A 21,325-nucleotide genomic window follows, 5' to 3' on the forward strand; every position below is an offset into this window, starting at 1 on the left:
CCCCCGGCGCTCCCAAGCGGGGGCACCCGCCGCCACTTCCTGGTGCTGCGCGCGCACGCCACCCACGTGACAGAGGGGGGATGCGGAAGGCTGATAGCCGCCATAGCTACCGAGGCGGAAGTAGCGGTCTGAGGCGCCATGTTTACCGAGGCAAGGGGGGGTCACGTGGAGRGGAGGAGGCCGCCTGTGAGGGCCGCCATGATCGTGGCGGGAAGGGGCGGGGAGCTGTCACAGCCGCTCGTTTTATTTTGGATATATGCGAGAAACTTATTGATTTAAGTAAACGTGCCAGTGAGCTAAAAGACCAATTTTCGATATGGGGTCTTAATTTAACCTCATTGTCTTTACTGGACTCTGTGATGCTGTTGTTGCTGGACACCCGCAGTGTTGGGTTAACTGGGTCTGCTCAAGCCGAATATGTGTTAAAATGGCGATAGTTCCCTGCCCGAAATGATCCGAAATGAGCCCTTAGAGCCTGTAGCAGGGAGCCACGGCTGAAGGCCAGCAACCAGGGTGAGGCTGGTTGCTGATTTTGTAGGAAAAAGGGAGAAAAAAAGCCTGGGGAAGTGGCTCTACCAAGGCCAGGGTGCTTCCACAGGATGTTTGCACCTAAAACTGAGGAAATTGTGGATTCAAATCGTGTTTCAGCAACAGCGTTTCCCTGTTTCGTTTCGCGAGGACGCCCTGAGCAGCAGTGTGGATAACAGGCCTGAGCACACGGGCAGCAGATAACAAACCTCTGCTCACAGCAGCATGCAAACATCTGTCCAAGATGCCACCGTTGGCCTCCCCACGCTTTCGTAATGCACCGTGGTGAGACAAACAACTTTTATCAGTGCCTTTCAGCRCGTCCTTGAGTCCAGTGTGCTATTTGTGTCCCACTGTTAAAAGAAAAACTCCCAAAGGGAGTCAGAGGGAGACTTAATACAGATGAACGTTGGATAGGCAGCTGTCTGGCTGCAGGTGGAGCTGTTAAACCTGTATTTTACCAGGATGGAAAACCATCTGTTTCTCCTGAGGAGTTGCACCACTCTGTGAGTACTTTATAAATTCAGTGTAATGTGATCTGGAGTGTGGGCTTTATGTTCTGCTTGGATCTCCATGAATACAGATGTGGGAGTAACGCCACGTACAAAATATAACCGCGCCTCAGACGTGCTGGGAACGAAATGGGGTTTTTTGGAAGGGGAAAATGAGCGGTTAAAAGTTGTGCATGGGGAAGGCCGCGTGAACTACGCCTCCCAGCGTGCACCGCGGGGCGCAGGCGTAGCTGTGCCCCACCCACAGGACTACATCTCCCATCAGGCCACGCGCGGCAACCGGAGCGGCGGCGATCGAGGCGCGGTGCGCGTTGCCTGCCGGGAGTGGTAGTCGGGGGGCGGTGCGGCGGCTCCAGCCGGAGTTGTTCAGAGGGCGGTGACGTCAGCGGGGCGGGGATGTTTACGGCGGGCGGTGTAGGCGGGTTCCGCGCACGCGCGCCAGCGCCAGCGCCGCCGCCACCGAGGCCTAGCCGCGGGGAGCGGGCCGGGCCCGCGCCATGTCGGGCTGCCACAGCTGCGCCGCGGCCGCGCGCCTCCTGGGCTCCACGCTGCCCTCGGCGCGCAGAGGTAACCGGCCACCGGCGCGGGGAGGGGGTGCGGGGGGTCCCTTCCCCGCCGCCTCGCGGGGGGAGGCCTGTCAGCGCCGCGGGGCCTGCGCCGCCCGCCCGCCCTCCTCCTCAGGTGGTGAGAGGGGCTGGAGGGTGACGAGGGCCGCGCCGGCAGCTCGGGAGTTTTGTACGTTTTTTAATTATTATTTATTTTTTATTTGTTGGTGGCGGAGGGGAAGGAACAAGCCGGTGTTTCGCTGAAGGGAGCGCCGGTTGCACAACGCTCCGGTGCCCTGAAACGAAGCTCCTTAACCCCCCTGGTGAAATCCCGRAATTATCGCAATTAGCGATAATTAGCGGCGTCGGAGTTGCTGGGAAAGCTCCGGGCAAAGCAGGTGCCACAGGCTGAAGTGTGGGGGAGGTGCACGTTACTTTTTACGTTTTTTTTTTGCCACTTTTCTCGCTCTCTGCCCTAAAAGTGAGGTGCTCTGTATTGCTTTTACCGAAACCTCTCAAACTGTGCCAAAAATCCCTGCTGTTCCTGTACTTGCAGTAAGATTTTTCTGAAAGTGATACTCTTGGCTGTAGCTGAATCAGTCAGAATTTATTATTTCTGGAAAGGTTTTCTCTTTTTAATCTCCATGAGGTAAGTTGCTTCTTTCAGCTGAGTGTGCAGGCTCTGGTGTGGTTTGTGCTGAAAGGGTTAAAGCAGTGCTGCCTGCTCCAGCCTGCCCTGCAAACCCTCCGAAATAAGCAGATTTGACTCAGGTAATGCTCTCAATTTACTGAGGAACTGTTGTTTTGTGTAGGTAACAGAATGGGGATTTTTTTCTGTTTTAAAACGAGCATGTAAAAGGATAGGTGTGACTTAGAAAACCAAGCATGGAGTAGTGAAATTATTTATGTGCGAGTTTTAGAACTCTTTTTGGTGATTGTAACCGATTATCTCTTGTGCTGGGTAGTTAAGGTCAGTGTTATTCAGGGGCTGATTGTCCTTGGTGCCAATTTGAGAGAGTTCAGGGCTAGTAGATGAGGTATTTTGGGGGAGGAGAGGAGAATTCTGTTGTCCATCTCCCTGTGACCACCTCGGGTGATGGGAGGCCCTTCCAGTTCTGAGCACTTGATTCTGAAGTTGGTAGTTCCTCCCTATACTCCTGTATGAAATAAAGTGTAAAGGAGCCTCCTAATATTTCGCAATCCCCTAATCCAAACGCCTTGGCCAGATGCCCTTGCTGCTGTCAGTAGTCTGGTGTTTGGCACTTGCTCTTCAGATGTGCGGGTTTGTTTTGTTTTGTTGGGGAGGGGGAATGCTTTCAGTTAAAAAACGCAAGACCTGGCGGCCTGTGCTGTAACTGAGAGCCTGTTGCTGAGCCAGGCAGCCCGTGCGTGTTTGTTTATCTGGGTATCTGTGGAAGTCGCTAGGCGTTGCACTGAAGTGTTGAGTACTGCTCTCTGCACTTGCTTGTATTCATAAGTAAGTAGTTGTGGTAGCTTTATTCCTGTTAGGAATTATTTAATTGCACAGTGGTGTTTTGTCGAAAACATCATTTGAGCTTGTATGTGGGCTAAACATGAAAAGCTGTGTCCCTGGGAGTCAAGCTGATACAACAATGATATTTTTCCCCACATTTAGTCTATTTACAGCCTTCAGAGTTCAGTGTGACTAGCAAGGTAAGTTCAACGTTGTACCCTCATAGCTGATGGACTGAGAGTGCTGTAAGAGGAGTGTGTATATATATATACATGTAAATATATATATGTATATAAACATATACATATTTTTCAAGAAGGTAATTGCATGGTAGTTGCTCTTTTACCACCGCTGCTCCTTCTCCGAGGCCGCAACGGGCGCGATGCCACTGGCAGCATCTGCCGCAAACGCCAAGGCCGCGGTCCCGCAGCTGCCATGTCCTGGTCAGTCGATTGGCRGGGTGCCTAGCGTGGCACTTCGTGTACAGCTTCATAGCTTATTCACTGGCATTTAAGGTGCTTTTCCTGTTCGCAGAGATGCTGTGGTTTTAAATTGACCATATTTAGCCCTCTCACAGTGCCAAATGGCAAAATGTTTGATCTGTTTCTGCTTGGTACTTTGGCCCTTCATCCTAGGTGGTTCTCTGGGACGAGAAGGTTTAATATGCATAAGGAGGTGGATCTCTTCTTTTGTTGCTTTTGTTTTATTTTAAGCATTCCTATCTCAGTTCCACGTAGAAGTGGTAGAATGAATCTTAGCAGAGGAACTGTTTATGAGGAACCAAGCCCTCAGAGTGGTGAATTAATCAAAATAACAGTTTCATGCTCAGCCCAGGTTATTCTCTGCTGACAAATACACTTGGCACTCTTGTATTTTTAGTGCTAAAAATATCTTAAAAATCATGTTGAAGATCAACTACATTAAGTAGCGTCAATTTTGAATAAATTTGAAATTTTATTTGATTCAGTATTCTTGCTTGTAGCTTTGTGGCAGTTTACAGAAAGTTTCCCTGTAAATTTAGGATTGTCCTTAATGCTTTTCTTTTGTGTTTTTCTATTAGAGTAATATAATACAGTATAATTACATTGATCTTCAAGTCTCCCCCTTTTGGCCATTACTCTAGGTCTTRTTTGTAATTCACAAAAGTTTCAATTATTTGTTTTTAAAGACCATCAACTTAGCTGCTTGTGCAAGAGCTGTTTTACCACCCAACCTTCAAATTATGTGGATGACGAAGCTACTTTATATTCTATTGATGGAGGCTTTTGATAAGTAAAATTTGAAAATACTTCAAAATCGATAGTGCTTAATAATGATGAACTGAATTAGTATCAATAGAATCAAAACAGAATCAATATAGTGAGCGAGTTCTGGTCGTTATACCTCTTGGAGCAAATGGGCAGCATTCCTCTTGCTCTCTGTATAAATTTTATTCCRTTTTATTTTAGAACACTATCTCTTGGGGGGGAAAAAGTCTATACTGTATTTAAAAATCTTGTAATTATAGTAGTTACTATATAGTTTTTTTCCCACTGAAAACAGTAATAGAGTTCTTACCAGATATATAGTGAAATTGCCCAGTTCAAACAGAAGAGAGTTTGAAGATCTGGATTATGATGTTTATGTTTTCTTTGTGTGTTGAAAGATCCTACAGTTGTGGGTGTGACAAGGATAAAGGTTGATTTGCATCACGCCTAGTCATGAAATACAGTCTCACAAGCTGTTGCAAAAGGAAGAAAAGATTGTCCAGTTCCTCAGTGAGTTTTTTGCATGTTGGGGCTAAACTATTTCAACAAAAGCAAAATTATCTGACTGGAAAGGGTCAGCATATGCCAAATGAATCCAAACCCACCTATGTGAATCCTCATCTCAGACACTTCTATAGTAATTTTTATATCATAAGGAGACGCTTCAAAGATCTCTTTTATTTTCAAAGYGTGTGCTAGAGGTTGATTGAGTTTATCATTCTGAGGATTCCTGTCTGGGCTSTGGCTTATTTTGTGATAAAGTTGTTACTAGGAGCTTCTCAATTATCTGAAGTTGGAAGACCCGGAATACTTCTGGATCTTTTATGGATTATCCAGCCAGTTTTTAAGGAGTTAATAAGGTGGTGAAGGGAACTTATTTTTGAATAAAACTTAGTTATTTAAATTTGAATTCTGTTGCTGAAACCTTTGGGCTCTATTTCCGTGATTTTGTGCCATGGGAATTAGAACTAGAGAATTATTAAATATCACATGCTAAATTGCCTATTTAATGTATACATATATGTGTGTATGTATAACATCTTGAACGGATTGCACTCCTGGAAAACACTGGTTTTGTTTCAGAGATTTTCCTAAAGAACTGGCTGAAAGAGTCTATTGGAGCTGGGTTTCGGTTCGGATTTTGAATGCAGGTTTCTTGGCTCGATGCTAACATGGTAGTTCTGCTGTTTGACTAGAGCATTAGCAAAACTTTCTCTGAGGTGTATTGGTTCATATCATTAGCATTTTCCTATTTTCAGCTTTTTATTTGGTGAATGAATTTGATGGATGCAAAGGAAGACTTTATATCCCACATCTTAAAGGTTTTCTTTTGTTTTCAGGCATTACGTGTGGTCGTACACGCATCCCTGTTCTGGGAAAACTTGGAACTTTTGAAAGTTGCTCCCTCAGAAGAATTCCTCTCAGAAACTTTTCAGAAACACCAGCATATTTTGCTTCAAAGGACGGTGCCAGCAAGGATGGGTCTGGAGATGGAAGCAAGGTAACCTCTGTGCATTATTATTTTCAGTAGCTGTTCTATTTTTAACATTTCCTAATGTCTTTAGTGATCCTTGGTTTAAATCAAAATGTTTGTGTCATTTATGTCAATTCTGATAGTACTGATTCAATCAGTTTGGTTTTACTCTTGTTGGTAGATCTTAACCTATTTTCATTATAGTTAATAAACAGCTTCCTCAGTTAAACTATTACCTGAGGATAAAACTGCTCCTTAGTCAGCAAAGAAGATTTTGAGCGTTCACAGGGTGCTTTCATAGCTTTACCTTAGCATCGTGTGTTCTGAAATCTAAGGGACTAGCCAGATGGCACAGATGGGCTCTGAAGGTTCAGGTGAAGTTTCTTTTAAAATTAACACAGAAAACAAAAACAAACAAACAAACAAAAAATTTTCCCGTCCTCCCTCTTTGCAAATACTGCAGGGAAAAATGAATGAGAAAGCAAGATGTTTTARAAAGGGGAGATTTGAAAGAGTCCATACTCTCTGTAGTAGTGCATATATTGTACAGAGCTGTCTGTTCATGTTCCTTCTATGARCTTTCATTTACTGGTCTGATGCTGTATGGAAACATTTTTAAAAAAGGAAGAATTGTGGTTCTAACATGTAATAACTTCTGACGATATAAAGGCATAGAAGGACATAGATTTAAAAATGTTAACCTTCAACACTGATAGATGGAATAAGAATAAAAAAGACAAGTAGGACTATGGAACTGTCTTAAAAATCAAAATAGAGGATTTCCAAGCAATTTTTGAGATGCTTTTTTTATAGGCCATGCCAGCCCTACAGCCATCTGCCAGCATCTGTCAAGGACGTGAGAGGAACTGTGGCTTTAGGAACCCTTAGAATGAACATAGTTGGGGTAGTGAAATTGCTGCTATAAGTATGACTTTCTTCTTTGGGGTTAGAAGAAATAATATTAGTATATGTTAGTGAAAAAATCTTGCCGTAGCCTATAAAGCTACTTGGCTGTTACAGTATTCACATTATTAGCTTTCATAAGCTAAATACCTACTGTAACAGCTCCGTTGCTTGGAGATAATAGTTTGAWTTTTTTTWAAAAAAAATTATTTTTCAGAAATCTGTCAGTGAGGGAGGTAGCAAAAAGTCAAGCTCTGGAGGTTCGGGGAAAGGAGGGAACCAGCTGCGCTGCCCGAAGTGCGGTGACTTGTGCACACATGTGGAGACCTTCGTATGTAAGTTTTTAATGAATTACTACCTTAAAAAAAAAAAAAAAAAGTGGCTATGTGATCTAGGTAAGTTTGTCTGTTTAGAAGTTCAAATAATTCCAGAATGTTTAAAAAAAAAAAATCATTGTTGCATTTATCCAAATTGTTATAAAAACATTTAACACGTTTGCTGATAAACTTGTTTAGTTTGTGGATATGAATTTTTATGATAGCTGTTATGTTTTATGTAGTGGAAGAAATGCACAAGTAAAAGTAAATGATACCAATTCAATTACTGATGATTCTTCCTGTCTGTTTTATGTATTTGTGGTGTCTGTCCTTTGTGTACTAAATAATAAAACTTTAGTCCTGCCTAGTAGCGCAAAGTGCTTTTCCAGGAGAGGAAATGGGCTATTACARATGGTTTACTACAGCCATCTTTTATGGCACGATAGGATCCATGTTACCTTCCAAATAAGAAGCAGAAAATTTCAAATAGAAAATTCAGAATTGTAAGTTATCAGATGTCTGATGTCCTTAGTAATAACCACCTTCTTTGAAGTACAGTCCAAAATAATTGCAATTATGCTTTCAGTTCAATCAGATTTCAAAATACTTTTCTTATTTCAGTCCTAATGAGATCAGTCTAAAATTGGCTGTCAGAAAGCAAATACTCAGTATCAGTTAATTGGGCTCAGGGAGGAAGCATCAAGGCATAGCGAGCTGTGCGTTACAGGGCTTAAGCCAAGGTTAGCGTCAGCTTATTTAATAGTTCATGTCTTGGTGAAAATAATGGATAGATAGTATCAGAGAAGTATTGTGAAGTTAATATGATGCAAGCACAATGAATCACAGATGTGCAGTACTGTCTTAGGTTAGATGCAAGGAAAGGTCTACTCTACTRTGAATTTTTTGAGAAATATTAAGCCATTCATTTATTTGGAACTACAAATAAATGCCATTTTCTCTCCTTGATGTCATTTTAGTTTATAGCAATTTAGCAGGGCATTATCTCAACCCCACCAGTATGTTTGAGATTAATCCTCTCCTTGTTCTGGCTTCCTGTATGCATTGTACGAATCCTGCATTTCTCCCTGACAGGGTGGATTTCAGAAGCCAGTTTGCAAATGCAGCGTCTAGTGTACTATGGTACTACATGAATCGGAGCCAATGCTTAATTTTTTTTTTTTGGTTTTATTTATTTTTTTGCCACATAAATATTTGCAGATCCCTTAATGGCGAGGAGGTGATTTGCCATGAAGGCTGTTTCTTAGACTTTTATATGCTTGTTAACACCACATGTAAAACACACTCCAGTATTTAAGAAGTTGCTTGAAATTTGGTATTTTCCTTTTGGTGATATTTTCCTTACAGTTCAGAACAAACTTCTCAATTTCTGCAGCGATTGAAGCCATGTTAAAATTCATATTGCTGTTTATTTGCAGAACGCTGCGTAGAAAGTGGAGACTGGCCAGCTTCCCAGCTGCCCTTTGCTAACTGTTGGAGTCCCCATCGCGGGGTGCCCCGTACATCAAAGTTACCCTCTAACCATGGACCCAGTTGGTCTGACTGAAAATCAGGAAGATCTCTTGATAACCTTCCTGTGTCCTGTTTGGGGTAATTCATGAAAGTGAAGCACACTGCGCAATGTTGTTTTTTTTTTTTTTAGTGAACAGTATTTTAGGGATGTATGATAAGAGCTTTTTTTAGCCTGCTCTCTGTCTTTTTTATTTCTCCCCAYTCCTATGGATCTGTGAGGTGGCATGTGTTTCATGCTACTAAACCTGAATATTAGCATTGTGTAATGAAAGACAACCACTTCACTGCACTGTGGTCATTGGGAATATCAGAGGAGCTTTGAGTGAGTGTTGGGAGCAAATATTTTCCTATGGCAAGGTTACGAGATAATAGTCTTATAGGAGGAGCACGCGAGGGAGTTTCCATTACAGACATCTACCTGACAGAAATGCAATGTTGTTTGTATAGTAGCACAATTAGTGTTGTAGGGAGACCTTTCCAGCTACTCTGCAAATTTCCTTTGGAGTAGGGAGCAGGTGAGGCCATGCTGGTCAAGTATTATATGCTAAAGTTATTTTAATAATGTGCTGGTGTAATTTATTCAGGCATAAGGTGAGTGTAGTAGTGAAACAAGCAGCTCTTGCTGATGCCAGCAAATGCCTTGATGGGAGGCAAAAACAAGTTATAAATAAGCAGCTTGTTTACTGCTGGTGGCTGTGATTAAAATCAGCTGGTACTAGTTTGTGGAATCCACTTTCCAAAAACTTCTAGGAGGTTGAAAGTTTTGATGATAAAGTTTGAGCATATTAACACAGAACAATTATTTTAAGTCAATCATATTTACTATTTGGTGAATTTAATAGTCCTTTGCAGCATTGTGACAAACTATATAGGTTTATAAACTCTTTTTTATCCTCATTTTAGATTATATTTTGTTTTGTATTTTAAATAAATATACTAACAAGTGTAAGTTTTAGTTTGCAGGTTTTCAAAAATAAACTCTGCTTATAACAAAATGATTTCTTGAGAAATGATTCATGAAGACATCACTGGAAGGATTTGGATTTTGAAAGAAATCCATTCTTTTGCTGACGTTTAGAAATAATTAAGCAAAAGAGCTTGCATGACACCCCAGGCCCAGTGCTGTGCTGATGTGGCTGCTGCTGTGGGTCAGGGCGAGCACTCTGTGTGAATTTGCAGCGCTCCCTGTGCCTCGGCGTGTTCCAGGGCATTGGGCAGCTGCTGGGATGTGGGACCTCACGGCCACTCTGGCTCCCTCTTCCTGAGCATATCCTCTTTGACATTTATATTGCAGATTACTTTATCGTACTGTTGAGTAGCCTGTGTCTGACTACAAGTGATTTTTTTTTTTTTTTTTTTTACCTGCCAGTTTGAGAGTTGGGAGCTTCTCCTTTCCTGCCTACTCAGGAGCTCTCATTAGTCTTGCATCACTCTAAGATGCAGTTTTCTCTTCTGAGTGTAGTGCTGCTGAATAACTAGCAAATAGACTTTTTGCTTTCTAATTCTTTGCTTGTTTGCTCCTATGAGTTGTGACATTTGGATTAATTGCATTTCTTTTATGCAAAAAGCTGAAACTTCATAGTCCATTAACTGCTTTTTAAGCTTTTAAGGTGAATGAAGTGAAAATGCTGTGTAAATACAGTGTGTCCTACAGGTGTTTTAATATCCTGTCTATAACAAGCTGAGGCAAACGACTGAATGTTGCTCAGGTAATTTCTCATCACTCTGTTCTGTTACTTCTGCAGCCTCCACCCGTTTTGTGAAGTGTGAGAAGTGTCACCATTTCTTTGTTGTACTGTCAGAAGCTGACACGAAAAAGAGCATCATTAAAGAGCCTGAGTCAGCAGCAGAAGCTGTGAAGCTGGCATTCCAGCAGAAGCCACCGCCTCCACCGAAAAAGGTAGGTTCCTGATTTCACCCTGGCGTTTTCTTTTGTTAAAGCATGACAGAATACTCTACATCTTAATTTATCACTGTGTATCAGTGATACACATCAGTATCCCTGTGTAATGGTCTGCTGTGACAGGGCAGCAAAAACTAAGGTGACTAGTTGAAGATTAAACCTATGTGACACAGTAGAATGCCGATAAAAGAAAACAAGACCCACAACCAATAAAAGTAGTCAGGCTTGTTTTCCTCTGGCCTTGTCTTGGGACTGAAGCCCCGTACCTTCATTTTCTCGTTGTGCCCCTGAGGCTTAAATCAGACCTCAGCAACCACAGCACCTCTGTTCCTGCTCTGACCTTGTATTCTGCACTGTAATATTAAGAACTGGTTTTTGTAGCCCTAGTGCCCTTGGTTGGACCTGTTTCTGGGTTAGAGCTGTGACTAATTGGCACTCCCGTGGCTGTGACGTGGCAGCTGCTGCAGCTGCGCTGATCAGACCTTTGGTTTCTGTTCCCTGAAAAGCAAGGGACCTTCCTGTGTGTCTCCRTCCTCAGTGCCCTGAACTGGTGTCTGAAGCTACATGAGGCTGCACTTAGCTCTTTTGTGAACTACAGTTGTGAGCTACTTTTATAATTACTATTAGAAAWTAAATAGATTTGAAACTTCAGTTCCTTTTATGAATTCAGATGAAATTGCCAGCAGATAACCAACGGACACAATATGACTTTAAGTTTCATTTGTTTAGTAAATCTGCTGGTGTTAGTCTGTGTATTTTTTTTAAATGTCAGGTTTTTAATTCTAATTTGTTACATTCATCAAGTTTATATGGCAGACTAAAATAAGTCAAATTATTTGAACCCGCTTCGGTGACTATAGCCTTTAGCTATGCTCTGTGTGTAATATATCCCAAACGCATTGGGTTCAACTTTCCTCACCTATTAAGGTTGCAGAATGTATGCTMTAAAACCCATTAAAAAAAAAAGCTCAGTGTAGTTTAATTTTAGAGTGGCTCATAAAGTCTCTTTGCAGCATATTAATTTTACATGCACAGATGTGTTAGAAATGTTATTAAGATTTAATTATTTTTTAGATTTATAACTACCTCGACAAATACGTTGTTGGTCAGTGTTTTGCCAAGAAGGTGCTTTCAGTTGCTGTGTACAATCATTATAAAAGAATCTATAATAATATCCCAGCTAACCTGAGACAGCAAGCAGAAGTTGAAAAACAGACTTCTTTGACGCCAAGAGGTTTGTATAATGTTATGTCCTTCTTTAAAACTTTTGATTTCTGGCCCCTAACTTTTGTTTTTGGTCCTATCGTAATACTAGTTTACTTGCAATCCATATACATTTAGTTTTCATCCAGTATTGTTTCCCAAAGAAACAGAAATGTTGCACTGTTGTAAAATGACTGTTGATAGATTTGAACATTATTAGGTAAAAATAAATTTTCAAAACCTAACAGAGAGACAGTCGCACTGCGTGAGTGAAATCTTAGTAGCGGACCAGACTATTCCACCGTCCAAACTAAGTGGAAAAGTAAATATATTACATGAGCGAGCAAGAACACCTCTAAAACTTTAACACCAAATGTTCTCTAGTTCAGACGATTAAAAGGAATTTCCATTTCATTTTCACTATATGTGAACTTCTGTGATATATTTCTAAACTAGAATTTTTATGATGCCATGGATACAGTCTGGCCCCTCACTGCTACACATTGTCAGGTATTCTCCTTTTACTTTGTAAAGTGATCCTCTTAAATTTTTCTTTCTAATCCGCTTCACTACTTAGCAGTAAAACTGCTGCTTAACCTGCAAGCAACAGTGCAGATCGTTAGGACAATATTTGAATAGTGAATTTGGTGCACAGCACCTTTCTGATCTCGCCCATGGTATTGTTCCACACGCAGCAGGTGTAGATGGAGTTACTCTTGGCAGTACTTTGGCTGCCAAACAACATATAGCTGTGTTGATCTGACTTATTTTTAGAGCTAGGATTAAATTACCATCTCTGATTCAAAGTGCACCTTGGTGGCTTTTTCTTTTTTGGTATTTTATTCTGTCATGCAGTAAATAGTATGCTAAGCAAACAAATACTTACATATTTAAAGTATTTTTAATATATTGGTAGCACTAAGAATATTGGTAGCACTGTAGTAATGGTAGGTAGTGGCAGAGAGCAGTTATGTACCTGGCCCAGGGAAAGGGATTGATTCTGCACAGGAACATAAAGCAGTGCCCCAGCCAGAGAAGTTGTTACTGTGCAAGGTGGGGAATTCACAATGCAAGTTTAAGGAAATCTTTTCTAAACTAGGTTGCATTACATATATATATATATATATATATATATATATATTATTCCTAAGTGCTTTTAATATTAAAATCCCTAAAGGGATAGAAGTTTTCTGCTGTCATAAGTAGTAGAAGATAATACTGTCATTTTAAAAGCATGCACACTGGGATTTGGGTTAGATTCAACAGCAGTAAAGGAAAAAAACCTCATGTGGGCTTGTCTTGTTAGAAATATATTCATTACACAGTGATGAAATGTATTCAGAAGAGGGCAAGAGGTAGAGCATTTATAAACTTTTTAAATTTTTTTTATTACTGTTTTCATCCTCTCTCTTAGAATTAGAAATCAGAAGACGGGAGGATGAGTACAGATTTACAAGTAAGTGAACCCTCTCCTCGTGTCCTCCTCTGCAATATTTACTCTTTTGATGTTCATGTAGAACAGTGATTCAGTGACAAGTAGTTAGAAATGTCGGGAGGAAAAAGAAATCCCATTTGCTTCACTTCTATCAATAAACTTGATATCATTGAGTTCATTCAACAGGGTCAACTACTAGGATTTGACCCTGTATCTAATTGTAGGTGAAAGGCAGGTAAATTGTAAAGATACCTTTGGTAAAGTTTTTAGTTAAATAACAAGTGAAAGTTAAAGCTCTTTTTTCTTAAAATGTGAGTACGATTTTATTAGTAAGACTATACAAAATTTGAGAGCTAGAATAAGCCATTTTTTGCCTGGGTGATGGCAGTCATGTTTGTTTAGTTCACTGGAAGTCTCAGGGGCTACCAGTATGCTTCCTTAGTCTAGTGTAGATCAATTTATAATCAATATATGCATCTTCAACTTGGTGTTCTTAAACTTCAGTTTCTATGCTGCTGGGTGATTAAAACTCCTTATGCTTTGGGAAGAAGGGCAGGAAAGAAGGAAAAAAACAATCCCTATATCCATATATGAAAATTAGACTTGTGATAACCAAACTAAGACAAGTTTGTCAGTCTTGAGAGTAGACATGTGCATGGCTTTTGATTGTTACAATTAGCCAATTCTTGTATCTTCTCAGCATAGTCATCAACAGTTAAAAATAAGTGACTTATTTCAATAACAGCTTTTCTGTAAGGACTGGAATTTCTCTAAGCACTTATTTTTTAATATGGGAAAATATTTAGAAATCAAATATGTGCTTGTGCAAAACTTTTGTAATAGTTGTGCCAAAYTTGTTGCAGCCATTTCTGTAAACTTCTGTACTTTATGTATAATTAAATGATCACAGAACAAAAGGGTTTTTTTGATTGTACGTGAAGATGTTAGCAGACTTTGTCAGTGTTCAAACAGTACTGCTGTTGTTCTCTTCAGAATTGCTGCAGATCGCTGGAATTAGTCCACATGGGAATGCTCTAGGAGCATCGATGCAACAACAAATGAGCCAGCAGATAACTCAGGAAAAACGGGGAGGTGAAGTACTAGATTCACCCAATGATGACATAAAACTTGAAAAGAGTAATATTTTACTGCTTGGACCAACTGGATCAGGTATGTAGCTGTATGTTTTTATAGGCTTAAGAGATTTTCTTGGAATGCTTTGCTAACGAGTTATTTTCCTGTTTGTGATTATTATCAGTGGGCACACATAAAGCTACAATTCTGCTTTCAAAATGACACGAGAACACAAACTGTCACAGTAAAAAGTCAAACTAAATGAGGAGGAGAGCAATCTGGCTCTGTGGTATCTTTTTATATGCATATGCTTACTGAATGATTAGAAGATGCAACTTTCACTCAACTAAAATGACATGGATATGTAGCTGTCAGCTCTAAATGGCAAGTTGGAGATCCTGTGGTTAGGAAGTGACATCTCATCTCAGTTATAGTGAGCTGAGGAAAGAATATATTTCTGGATGTTCATGAGGAGTAGGGATGTTTGTGTTGAATTGATGGATTTTGGGGAGAACACAGAGCAAATGTAATTCTCTTTCTCTATGCTTTCTAAGCAAGAACCGTTGGACTCTGCACTGGAGCCTTGGTGTTTGCAAAGAACTAATGATTTAATCTTTAATCTGTGCAAGTACATGGATTTGGGCTTATGTATTTTATGATGTTTTACTTGTGATACTGTGTTCCAAGCTGCCTCAGGTATAGTAATGGTCTAATTTGAACATACAGCTTGGCAAGATAAAGAGCATTGTTTATGAAAACTGGTTGCTTTGGAAAATATTCTTATCAGAATATATGAACATGCTGGCATGGTTTTAAAATGGCTGATGACTTTAGTAGTGACCCCAAGGTAAGTATTGGCTTTGTGTGTGGTAACGAAACTTATGGCACTTTTAACATGTGGTTTTATTGTATCAGGTAAAACTTTGCTGGCTCAGACTCTAGCTAAATGCCTAGATGTCCCCTTTGCCATCTGTGACTGTACTACCTTGACTCAAGCTGGCTATGTTGGCGAAGACATTGAATCTGTCATTGCAAAACTGCTGCAAGATGCCAACTATAATGTAGAAAAAGCTCAACAAGGTAAACTTTGACCCTCTGTTTCCAGAAGCTTTTCATAGGCTGTGTTTATTTCACCTACTTACTTTAAACTTGCAGACCACTTCTATCTGTTCTGCTTCTGTATTTTTAAGTTGCAAAAATGGAAACAGAACAGATCCCTGCTATCTTCAGTTGTGTTCTTCCCTGTGTTATTTTTTAACTTAAAAAGGAGAGAATTCCTTAAATCCATGTTCTCTAACTGCAGGAATCGTTTTTCTGGATGAAGTAGACAAGATTGGCAGCGTTCCTGGTATTCACCAGTTACGGGATGTCGGAGGTGAAGGTGTTCAACAAGTAAGTACTTTTGTGGCATAATTTCACTTCATAAGCAAACTGTTAACTCATTGATTCTGCATACAACTTGTCACGTGTCAAACAGCAAAGGAATATTTAGAGTCATAGATTCTTTATTACTTATTTTCCATTTATTGCTTTGTAGGGCTTATTAAAATTACTAGAAGGTACAATTGTAAATGTCCCAGAAAAGAATTCTCGAAAACTACGTGGAGAAACAGTACAGGTTGACACAACAAACATCCTCTTTGTAGCTTCTGGTGCTTTTAATGGTCTTGATAGAATTATCAGCAGGAGGAAAAACGAAAAGGTGAGTGCATCTATCTGTATTTGACCTGAAAAATTGTTGCCTTAATTACTGCTGTTCACAATACTATCTGATAAGGGCCTGCTTGCTTTGTAAATCTACTAAGTTTGTTTGTAGAGCAATGGTTGTTTAGCACTTATCTGGGAACCTGAGATCAGAGAAGTGCTTTTAAAGGAGTTCGAGAGATTTTTTTTCTTTGCTTGTTGTTTTGTTTTGTCTTTTATTGAAGCCTTTTTTTTTCAGTCTGGTGTGTTGGCACCTTACTGGGAGAACTGGAATTAAATGTTAAACAGCTTGGTTATGTGTAAAGGATTTAGTTTTACCCTAAGTAAAATCTTAAGTCCGTATTAATATGTAATGATGTAATCATTCRCTCCAGTGATTACTTTTTAGTGCATATTGAGTATTCATTTATACAAAGAGAACTAACATTTCTGTAAATAAAACATTTGTTTTGCAGTATCTAGGATTCGGGACACCATCGAACTTGGGAAAAGGCAGAAGGGCTGCAGCAGCAGCAGATCTCGCTAACCTAAGTGGAGAGTCCAATACACACCAGGACATTGAAGAAAAGGATCGCTTGCTGCGCCACGTGGAGGCCAGGGATCTCATCGAGTTCGGGATGATTCCCGAGTTTGTGGGCCGTTTGCCTGTAGTGGTTCCTCTGCATAGTTTGGATGAGAAAACCCTTGTACGAATTCTCACAGAGCCCCGGAACGCCGTCGTTCCGCAGTACCAGGCACTATTCAGCATGGATAAGGTTTGGATTTTGCATTTTTATTTGACAGCTTTTCAGCATTCGTGTCTAGATACGTAAAGCTGCTTTATAAGAGTTAAAGCTGCTTTACTCTGAAGATATGTAATCGCTTTTGTGCCTGGAGAGGATTGGATTTAAGTTGTTTGTAGAACAAGAAGCTGCACCAACTCTCTTGGGTATTATACCCCCTGCTCTAAAGATTACAATTTTTCCTACATCTTTTTGGGAGAGAAAATAGATTTAATCTGGCAATTTTGCCTCTTAAATCATTTTTACTACTTGCTGCAGCCACTGCTTCATGAGCAGTTTATACGTATGGTATTGAGCAAGAACTCAAAGTTGTCTGGATTTGTGAGAGGATCTTGAAGTGAGCCACACCTTGCTCGCTGCTTCTTTAATCACTTGATATTCAACGTGTATTCATTTTCTTTTCATTATGTAATTGTTCTGTTGTATTTTGCCAATGCTGTGCTCAACTCTTTGATTCATATCTGGTGTGGGGTGGTTTTTTTTTGCATTTTTTAAATGACAAAATAATTTTATTTCTGAAGGGAGGTAATTTCTTTGAGTAAAAAAATGCCCATTATGCCCCTGGATGTGTAAATGTTTTCTCAGCTTCTGGTTCAGATTCTAAAAGGTATCTCMATTTCCCCAGTTTAAAGCTGTGGGGTGGAAGCCTTCTTTGTTCAGATCAGCCAGTCCTTCACTCTTTGCTGCTTTTTAATGTCTCTTAATCTTGGTCTTTCCTTTAAAAATGCTGTTGTATGATGTGTTTGAAGTGCCCTTGAAGATTGAGGAAGTGAAAGATTGAAGAATCAGGCCRTTGCTCTTCTCAACCTTTCCTTGGTTGAGTGGTCACTCTCATCTTCCTGTTCTTTTTGATGTTGAGTCTTTTATCTTCAGTATCTATTCTAAGTGCCTCTTATTTAGAAATCTGACCTTTTAGAAGATTCAAGAGGCATTTTTAGGAAAAGAATATAAAAAGTCAGTGGAAGTAATTGCATGTGCACGGCCCTGCAGCAAAAGCCTAAGATCTGTCCTGCTGAAAGGCAACTGTCAGTACAGTTTTGGACTAGATACCTGTCCTCATGGAGACACTATGTGGAAGTCTTTGAACTGCTCTTTGTGTTGATGATCCCTGGAACATGGGTGACCTTGTCAGAGAGTCATGTCATGTGCTGTGGAGCTTTGTGTAGAAATTACAGTTAAATGACCGAGGCAATACTGGTGCTTTAGGGAAAAGCAAAGAGTAGCTCAAGTTTTGTATGTAGTTAAATATTCAGATCTATAAAAAGCAAACCCTTGCTGTGTCACTTCTCTCCTTTGTGTCGATTTGTACAGTCATAACACTTGTCCTGTTGCATTCAAAGCACTCTTGAGTTACAAACAAAACACCTGACGAAACTTAATGTGCTTTTCTGTTTGTAGTGTGAATTAAACGTAACTGAAGATGCRTTGAAAGCTATAGCTAGACTGGCCCTTGACAGAAAAACTGGTGCAAGAGGTCTTCGATCTATCATGGTAAGTATGGGTCGGCTCGGATTGAGTAAGTGAAACCACCTACGTTCCCCAAAGTGATCCTAATCATGAGAGTTCTGACTCAGAATGTCTTTATAGATGCAATAAATCTCTCTCTAAAAATTTGGATATTGAGATTTCTTGGGAGTCAGCTCTGAAAAGCACTTGCTAAGCATAATTGTTATATAAAAGATTTTTTTTTTTCCTTTTTTTATTTTCCTGCAGGAAAAGCTGCTGTTGGAGCCCATGTTTGAAGTGCCCAATTCTGACATCGTGTGCGTGGAAGTCGACAAAGATGTTGTAGAAGGCAAAAAAGAGCCAGGATACATTAGGTAAAGCTGTAGTGGCAGTATTGGAACAGAGCAGTAATACAGCCAGACCCATAGGCACAAGTGTTTAAATCAGCTGTGCACATGTCTTAGAAACAATCTGATTCACTGTATGCAGACACATTGACCTAGTGCCTGTTCTGTCCTAGACACTTTGGGTTTGTATTGCTTCAGTTTTTAAGTAGAAATTACAAAATAAACTTTCATATGAAGTTGTTTTAAGTTCTGTGTGTGTGTGTCTATATGCCTGTAGAAATAGACGTAAATGATGAGCATGACCTGCTAATATGGTTAAAAAAAAAGTTTTAAATACGACTGCAGCTTCAGAAATGGAAAACTCTTCCCTTCTTTCTTCTGGTGAAAACTACCTTGCTCTGTGAGGTATTTCTTTAGACAAGCTCCAGGCCTCTGCAGTTTTCTCCTGTTGCCCTTGCAGCAATGGAGGGCCGAAAAGAAGCATCTGTTGTTGACTTTTTGACCACTTGTTAAAATACCGGATTTAATGCTCAAGATTGTATTATGTTAGTGATGTGGTAGAGCAGTGAAGACACTGTGCAAAGCTGGGTGTAAATGATAATGTTTTATTTTAGTAAGCAAAGGAGCAGCTTTGAGAGGGTGTGGGTCAGGATGAGGACACAGGACTGGGATTTATGAATTCTAGGGTGGTTTCCAGGTCTGCCAGCGTGGCTTCCATAACTCTGTATGTGCCGGTGTCTGTGTTGAAGCTGGCTTGAGCATGCTCGCTCCCCAAGAGGATGGTTGAAGATATTAATAGCTGCCTTCCCTTATTTTGCAGAACACTAGTATTTGTGTTTGCTTAAAAATTGAAATCTACCTTATGTAACTGAGTTCAGTGACCTCTTGGTGTTCAGTAATGATACTGCTTACTGATAATGGTTAAAGCCTGCCATAGCAGCATAGCACCGTTTTCAGGTGGGAAGGTGCTTTTGCAGATGGCATCCTTGTCAGAACCCTTTTCTGCAGGGCACTTGCAGGCCTCTGCTTTGGCCATCTATGGATACTGTCTCCGTGCTTTTCTCAATTTCTGTACCCCTGTCTGATCAGTTCGTTTTAATTATAGGGCTCCTCCTAAAGATTCATCTGAAGAAGAATATGACTCTGGCGTTGAGGAAGACGGCTGGCCTCGGCAAGCAGATGCTGCAAACCATTAAATACTGTCAGAATGTTCTCCTGCATAAAGCGCACTTGGTTATTTCTTTTAAGAGTACATCTGGCTTCACGGTCTGATACTAAAGGCATTGGATCTATCTTGAATATGATACATGATCAGGAAACTTCTTAGATAAATGAGATCATGTATTTTATTGTAACATCACATTGATTTACYTGGTGGACCTTGTGTGGACTCGAATGGCATAATGTTCAAATATAAATTGTATATTGCTTTTGTTCAATTAAAATATATAGCAAATACAGCAGCACCTGGATTGCTTTTTCTGAAACTGAACAGCAATGCAGGTGCTGCCATTAGTTAATTTTACAATAATGCTATTCTACATACAACTGGGATGCAAGTTGAATAATTAGTAGGGGGTAAATAAACTACTAGCTCCTTGTACACCTCGCGCTTGGGTTATGTTCAGGTCAGTGTTAGATTTCTGCTGGTGTTTGGAAGCAAACTGCTGGTGCTGGAGTGACTTGTTACATKCGGTGTGGGAGGAAGCCCCTTGCAACTAGATTTTTAGAAACTCAGGCACCTTTATTAACAGAGGTGATTTTTGGAAAGAGGTAACACTAGCTTGTTACAGTAATTTGGATGCGGTATCAAGTACATCCCTTTGTTCACCCTTCCTTTAGAAATAATTTTTATAGTCACCTTCAGTACTGTGGAAGAAGGTAAAGTCAATAATCTGCAAACTTTTTCCAGGAGGGTAAAYGGGATTTCTAGGAAGCTGTCAGCCATGGGGGTTTGGAGGGAAGGTTTGCATAAATTTTTAAATATTAATGTTCTAATATAGTACATTTTGTTTAACGTATTGGAACTATCATGCATCAATTTTTTGGTGCCAGGTATTTGCCCAACCTATCTTATAATGTTAAGAGATGAAAGAAGTAAATGTATAATATTTTTGATGTAATCAGTAGTAATTGTTCACATGACAGTGCTTTCTTTTTAAGTTATATGCTTAAATGGCTAGTATCGCCTCTTGTGGTTTTGTCTTTGAGTTTTAGTGTCACAGCAAAGTAATCCTGCTTCTGTTTTACACCAAATGAATTCAGTCCTTGTGTTTTACACCTAAATGAACTCAGTCCTTTAGGAAAATATTTGTAAAAACACTCRAGGACCTGTATGTCTCTGATTTAATTCAGGAATTAAAAGTGTTACTTAGACCTTCCTTTTCTTCATTCTGATATGTGGATTTAAGTTTTACTCACTCTTTCTTCTCTCCTCTCTCTTCATTTCAAGATATTTAAATAAAACTTATGTCATTCTTTTCTGCCTCTGGGGTATGCTGCTGTCTTGGCCTTTTTCAAGTTTTTTGTCATGTAAATTCAAGCGAGTCATGTTATACGTGTGTTTTATGAAGAGAGACTCTGACACACAATTTCAGCCAGATCTGACACCATCTTTGCTTAATATTTCTCTCTTATTTTCTGGACTGATCCATTAAAAGTTCAAAAAAAGCTGCTCTCTCTTGAAGGTACTACCCGGCGTGGCTTTGCCCCTTGTGGAGGGGGGGTCTGCCATGGAAGCGTCAATAATTCACATTTCCCTCGTCGAGTGGAAAAATGCAACGCCTCTGAGGTCCTGCAGTCCTTAAGCGCGGTTTGGGAGTGGAAAAGCCCAGCCTGGGCCCGTGTCTTGTGTAGCCCGAGCGGGCCGCGCGGCGGCTCCTCCCGCCCGCCAGGGGGCGC

The 21,325-nt window shown here is 40.2% G+C and overlaps 2 protein-coding genes across 3 annotated transcripts in view; both read left to right on the forward strand.

Moving 5' to 3' along the window:
• Positions 1-1,482: 1,482 nt before the first annotated feature.
• Positions 1,483-20,859, forward strand: CLPX (caseinolytic mitochondrial matrix peptidase chaperone subunit). 2 transcript variants are annotated; one of them, XM_026040497.1, is made up of 14 exons: positions 1,483-1,607; positions 5,647-5,807; positions 6,901-7,018; positions 10,276-10,430; positions 11,508-11,667; positions 13,051-13,092; positions 14,065-14,241; positions 15,061-15,225; positions 15,449-15,537; positions 15,683-15,847; positions 16,305-16,604; positions 18,030-18,122; positions 18,345-18,451; positions 19,530-20,859. In XM_026040497.1, exons 1-14 carry the CDS (start codon positions 1,538-1,540, stop codon positions 19,618-19,620), a joined length of 1,893 nt encoding a protein of 630 aa, XP_025896282.1. In that variant the 5' UTR covers positions 1,483-1,537; the 3' UTR covers positions 19,621-20,859. The 2 variants fall into 2 exon arrangements, with proteins under 2 accessions (XP_025896282.1, XP_025896283.1); XM_026040498.1 differs by lacking the exon at positions 13,051-13,092 and having other exon boundaries at positions 1,525-1,607.
• The window catches only part of PDCD7 (programmed cell death 7), a 5,343-nt gene continuing 4,388 nt past the window's right edge, over positions 20,371-21,325 (forward strand). Inside the window, exon 1 of the mRNA XM_026040627.1 lies at positions 20,371-20,376. Coding sequence (XP_025896412.1) covers positions 20,371-20,376 — 6 coding nt within the window. The remainder of the gene's footprint in view (positions 20,377-21,325) is intronic.

Source organism: Nothoprocta perdicaria, unplaced genomic scaffold (genome assembly GCF_003342845.1).
Source record: "Nothoprocta perdicaria isolate Ctin4 unplaced genomic scaffold, notPer1 scaffold_26, whole genome shotgun sequence".
Classification (NCBI taxonomy): Eukaryota; Metazoa; Chordata; class Aves; order Tinamiformes; family Tinamidae; genus Nothoprocta; species Nothoprocta perdicaria.